This window comes from Sycon ciliatum, chromosome 8 (genome assembly GCF_964019385.1).
Source record: "Sycon ciliatum chromosome 8, ocSycCili1.1, whole genome shotgun sequence".
NCBI classification, from domain to species: Eukaryota; Metazoa; Porifera; class Calcarea; order Leucosolenida; family Sycettidae; genus Sycon; species Sycon ciliatum.
In genome coordinates, this window is record NC_088650.1 from 26133766 (window position 1) to 26139941 (window position 6176).

Genomic DNA, 6176 nt, shown 5'->3' on the forward strand with positions numbered 1-6176 from the left:
CGTCCTTTCGTGGCCGCCTTGTGGAGGTGGATTCCTGTCTGTAGGTCATACGACACGGACCTTGTACAAACATTGCACATTGTGCAGTCAATCCATACCCAGTTTACCTTCGAGCTCCACATAAAAGCATACCAAGTGTGACCTTAGTACACGAAGGTTCTCACATCGTACAAACTTAGTAGCACTCGGCCATACGATTTTCCTTTCTCTGGCTGTAAAATCAAGGTGGGGCGCTCTCGCGAGACGGGGCGCTCTGGCGGTACTTTACGGTACACTATTACAATAATATTCCTTTCTTCCTATAGTAGGGATATCAGCGAACGCACTGCGCAGCCCATCTGCGCAGGTCAGCCTGGCCCATCTACGCGCGGCCGATAAGAAAACTCATGAACACTTTCATTTTTTTTGCAAACTAAATCGTGCGAAGAAGCACGGAATGGCTGAAAACTAGGCTGAGGAATAGTAGCATCCAGAGACTCTCAAACAAATTCATGGTCCATCGCTTCTGGCAATGGCAGCGAAGACATCAGGGAGCTGATTGCAGCAACTCTCAACCAAGCGCGATGCTGGTTACTCACCAGGGCAGGGCACTTCCATCGCGCAAGAAATGGCCGCGAGCGAGAAATGGAAGTCCGATTTTGGAACGATCCAACCAGGGAAATTCCTTGAAAATTGGCCTGAACACCTCTCATACTGGTGTTTCACGATGTGCAAACTTTCAGAGAAATCGACCGGGGAGAACGTGGTGAGTTCGTGGGTCCTCGAGTATCGCGTATGATTTGAATGGTCGCGGGGACAGAAGAACAGTGATTTTACGACTCTCAGTGGTGCAAACAGACCGCGGCCATGTTTTCTCTGTCGGCCGCGATCACGTTCAAAAAATCGATGACGCAATGCATGCGCAGAGGCCTGAGCAGTGCGTTCGCTGACATCCCTAGCAAAGCAAAAACAGTTTTAGGTATGCTATGTCGTGATAAATCTATTATTGCCCTCATAATCGTGCAATAATAGATACATATTAGCAGAATATAGAATATTCGTTCGTTCGTCGAAGCAATATTCGAGAGAATATTCGTTCGAAGAAAACACCATTCGTTGCATCACTAGACTAATTTCTTTGCCTGTTCATTGATATTGCGCAGGACTTGGCTTGGGCTGGAGAGCCGAGACTCGACCTTGGCAGCAGCAGCAGGCGGTGACGTAGTCATGTCTGCTCTGTGCCTGAGGGCGCAGGAATACAAAGCGCGAGATTTGTTGTCTTTTGTCACGCTAGTACATGTGAAGGGCTCCAATTCGAAACGCGATAAAAGTCACTGATGCAGACTGAAAAAGAAAGAATGAAAAATGCACTTCCTGAAATTTCCACAGTTTCCTGTGTGATGTGTTAAAAATTACTGAAGATGAACAGAACTGAACAGCACGAATACGGCAATGGGTGGGGGTGATTGTTGAATGCAGTTGACTAAGAAAGAAGAACGTTGTTTGCTTATTCTGACCATATCGACGGCTAGCAAGAGTACATAACCCCCCAGAGTGTGCAACGCCTGATCCAGCTCTGCATAGGGTCTTGGTCGAGCGTAATCGCATCTTTGCGTCATAATACCGTACACATCTGAGGGGAACCCGGGAAGTTGCGGGGACTCTCGGATCAAAAATACCGGTGCCCTGCCTCGAGACCGGCCTTGCGCTGGTGTGGAGTGTATGCATGACATCAGAAGATCCGACTATGCTCGATCAAGACCCTATGTAGAGCTGGATCAGGCGTTGCACACGCTGGGGGTTATGTACTCTTGCGGCTAGCAATGTGCGCAGCAGAGGCAACTACAGCGTAGCACCGTACAGGCAGTTGGAGCAGCAGCAGCAGCAGCAGCAGAATGTTTGGATTGTACCGTTGTTGCTACACTCTGCTTTCAGGTATTGGACAGGTATGGGCTGGGTAACATGTGCAACTACTTATCAATGTTATTAGTGCTGTGTTTTTTAACTATATACACTGAAGAAACCAGTGTGTGTGTGTGTGTGTGTGTGTGTGTGTGTGTGTGTGTGTGTGTGTGTGTGTGTGTGTGTGTGTGTGTGTGCATGTACGTGTGTGTGTACGTGTGCGCGCGTGTACGTGTGTGTGTGTGTGTGTGTGTACGTGCGTGTACGTGTGTGTGTGTGTGTGTGTGTGTGTGTTTGTGCATGTGCGTGTGTGCGTGTGCGTAACTCTGCCAACTCTCAGGGGAGAAGACTTCCATAGAGCGGACTTATGAGATAAGGAAGTGGTTCTGGTCCATTTTGAGAAGTATGACATCTGCACAGCTGGCGGAGCTGGTAAGGGCTAGATGTCAGGGGCATATTCCTGTGTTTGTTTTCGTCCGTGTGGAATGTTTCTGGCACTCTGTACACCAAGCCATAACAGCTACCAAGCAATGCACTCGAACAAAGTTAACAATGAATGAAAGAACAACGACTGAAACTCCTACGCACTCTGTACGTGTCCAGAGCTTGATATGTTGCAAGTCACATACAGACATGTACACACACACACACACGCACACATACACACATACACACACACACAGACACACACACACACACAGACACACACACACATACACATACACGTCACTGCACAAGTGTACGAGGACAGTGACAGTGCACTTTATACGAGCCGCAGCACCCTCTACTCATCCTCCTCTATTCACATCATTGGTATGCTGATTCTGGTCACTGGTGAGTACGGATTTTGTCCGAAGTGCGACGAAATCTGTACTTATTTGCAGGTTAGCTGTGATCACAGGCTGATACTAGTAGGTGTTGTGGTGATTCTTGAACTATGCCAAGGTGGTAACAGCTGGCCGGTGTGTATGGCGCATGATGCAAAGCCAACCGCACAGAAGCGTGTGTGTGTGTGTGTGTGTGTGTGTGTGTGTGTGTGTGTGTGTGTGTGTGTGTGTGTGTGTGTGTGTGTGTGTGTGTGTGTGGAATGTGTGTGTGTGGAATGTGTGTATGGCACATGATGCAAAGCAAACTGCACAGAAGTGTGTGAATGCACGTGTGTATTATAACCCATTTCGTTTGTCCTGCTGCTGCTGCTGCTGCCGCCGCCACTGCCTCTGCTGCCTTGCTTGTTCTGTGCACATACAGATGTACTTCTGGACATCTAGTCCTGCCATGCCGACTGCAATGGACGGCAAAGTGGCCAGCATTGTGTTCCGACCACCAGACCACAACCGATTGCCCACAGCTAACACCTGCATCTCTCGTCTGTACATTCCTCTGTACCGCTCCAAGCAGGTACTGCGTGCACGCCTGCTCATGGCGATAAAGACGAGAGAATTTGGCTTTGTGTGAGTCACTCTGTTTTTTTGCTCCAAGTGTCTCGCATGCGTGATATATTTTTTGTAGTCATTGGCTGATGCCAGTCTTGTGGCTGCGGATTCAGAGCTATGTTGTTGTATCAGTCATGCGCCTCCCCGGTCGTCTGTATCACTAATTCTGTGCGTGACGGCTGTGCATTGCTCGTCTGTATATAACTGTGAAAGTGCTATCAGCTCCTACCTGCTGCTGCTGTGTGTGTGTGCCTACTCCTGCGCTGTGTGTACTGGCTCTGAATATAATCATTGTACTGCTGTCTGCCGCTGCTGTAAAATACACCACTGGGTCGCCAGCGCACGCCCATACCCATACCGCCGCCTCCTTTGTGTTGGCTGTCTTTTTGCCTTTGTGTTGCCTGTCTTTTTGCCTTTGTGTTGGCTGTCTTTTTGCCTTTGTGTTGGCTGTCTTTTTGCCTTTGTGTTGGCTGTCTTTTTGCCTTTGTGTTGGCTGTCTTTTTGCCTTTGTGTTGGCTGTCTTTTTGCCTTTGTGTTGGCTGTCTTTTTGCCTTTGTGTTGCCTGTCCTACTGCTGCTCCTGCTCTTGAGTCGTGTCCACTGCTGCTTGTGTACATACTGTGCCCGTGTGTGTGTGTGTGTGTGTGTGTGTGTGTGTGTGTGTGTGTGTGTGTGTGTGTGTGTGTGTGTGTGTGTGTGTGTGTGTGTGTGTGTGTGTGGTGTGTGTGCTCGTAGTTTCTCCTTTTGTATTCTGGTGCTGTTTTTTGTGCTCTGCTTGTGTACGTAGCAGCATCTGTAACCAGTCCCCCATTTTCAGACATACTCCTCCTCTCACTGCATGCTCATGCTATCTCGCCCTATGCTCACAGTTAATAGCTGATTTCCAGTTTGCGGTATCATGCATTGCTAACTGGGCTTTTTATGTGCCCGCTGTTTTCCACGTGAAATTGTCTTTTAAAGTTGCCAAGGCAAGTCATTTAAACTCATGTTGCTCTTTTGTAACTTGAATGTGTGTGCGTGCATGATGGGGGTGCGTGCATGATGGGGGGTGCGGGGGGGGGGGGGGGGGTGCGTGCATGATGGGGGGGGGGGGGGGGGTGATGGAATGATTGAGAGTGCAAGGTTGGGTCGATGGAATGACTGAGAGTGCTCAAGGTTGGGTCGATGGAATGACTGAGAGTGCTCAAAAGTGGGAGCTATCCACCACTCTTCAAGTGTTTGCTTGGTAGACCTGTAACTGTTAGTACTACCAAGAGTACTCTTGGTACTACAGTACATGATACAGCCCTAGGCCCTACTCCCCTAGTACTAGTAGTAGTACAGTGCTAGTGTACTGTCCTTGTACATGATACAGCCCTAGGCCCTACTCCCCTGGCTACAGTCCATTCATAAAAAGATGGGCTCTGGCTCTGGCGAGCTCCCGTATTTGGCGGTTTTTCGTGATTTCATCGTACACAGTGCAGTGCTGTGAACTTTGAAATTTGAAAAAGGGTCCAAAAAGGGTGCCTGAACTGGGGTTCGAACCGCAGAATGCACTGTTGCCAGGCGGGGTCAAACGGCCTGGATTTTGATGGTTTTCCCAATTCTGTGCTTTTGGGGCAAAACCTGGCCGAAATCCTATTCTTGCTATGGCTTGCTTTTTGGCCAAAAAAACTTCAGAAACATAATTGGAAGAGGATTCCATAGGGGATTGCCAAAAAAATTCTAAAAAAACTCAAAGTTTGACCCATTTATGGCCAAAAGCTAGAAGTTCATTTTTTTCTGAATGGACTGTAGTAGTACAGTGCTAGCGTACTCACTGTACTGTCCTTGTACATGACTGTGTACCGGTATTCAGTTTCACCAAGCAATGCAAGGTCATACCGGTAATACTATTAGGTTAAAACTCAGACTGTTAGACTTTTAAAAATTAAAGAGGAGACTCTCTGTGAGGAGAGGTGATGTCCGAGCAGGTTAGGAGTGGCCTTACTCGCATATGCTATGAGTGGCCCAGTGTCAGTTCATTCCTCCTGGCTGCCTGGGGATAAAGACTCTCAGCTTCTCATCCTTTGGCCCAGGTTTTTAGTGACGCCCTCAGTTCCCCTGTCACCTGGTCACTAGTGTACCGGGCACTAGTGCACCACTTTTGTAGTGGCATGACAGAGAGGGTTAACCGATTCGCTACTTCTTCATTTTTTTGTACTGACAGATGACCATGATGACTGTCTTCACTATGACCATTCGCACTCAGTGTCGTTGTGTACGACCACGAGTCTTGTTTGGGCTGCCTGAGTAAATCATTGTAGTCTTTTTGTAGTCTACCGAATCGATCTACTCCTACAAGTACAAATAAGCTACAAACGGTCAGAGCTAGAGCAGCAGAGGACTGAGGAGTCGAGTTGGTCTACGACTCTACGAGTATGGCCTGGCTGTGGAGTATGGTGTGTGCGGCGGCCAGTGCTTGGTTGCGGTAGTCATGGCATCGTCATGAACAACGCGCGCGCGTATCATAGTATCATAGCAAATGCGTGCTCTGTTCAGTGCACAAGTGGGGGTGGAACACCCGAAGCTGTGAGACTGGACATGGAGTCATGACCACTGGCACTGGCACTGACTGAGCGTTGCTTTGTCATTACCAGATTACTAGCTTCGATAATGCTCGGAGAAGATTCGAAAATATCTTCCTGCTCGTCCAGCCGCAAAGCGTGGGGCTTCACAAGCAGATGAGTGGAATCGCCGACGTGGTATCAGGCGTGCAACGGCTAACACTGACAGCTATATTTGACTTTTTAGCTGGACTTTGAATGGGCCCAACAGTAACAGCATTGGCACCCGGTGACCGTGGTGACACTACAAATTTTGTAACTAACTGACTAAAGCGGGA

General features: G+C 48.5%; 1 protein-coding gene across 1 annotated transcript in view; it reads left to right on the top strand.

Annotated features, from left to right (window-relative positions):
- The window catches only part of LOC135822501 (E3 ubiquitin-protein ligase UBR5-like), a 51413-nt gene extending 47114 nt beyond the window's left edge, over positions 1 to 4299 (top strand). Inside the window, exons 30-31 of the mRNA XM_065335282.1 lie at positions 2222 to 2313; positions 3130 to 4299. Of these exons, the coding sequence (XP_065191354.1) occupies positions 2222 to 2313; positions 3130 to 3336 (299 nt within the window). The 3' untranslated portion in view covers positions 3337 to 4299. The remainder of the gene's footprint in view (positions 1 to 2221; positions 2314 to 3129) is intronic.
- Positions 4300 to 6176: the final 1877 nt, after the last annotated feature.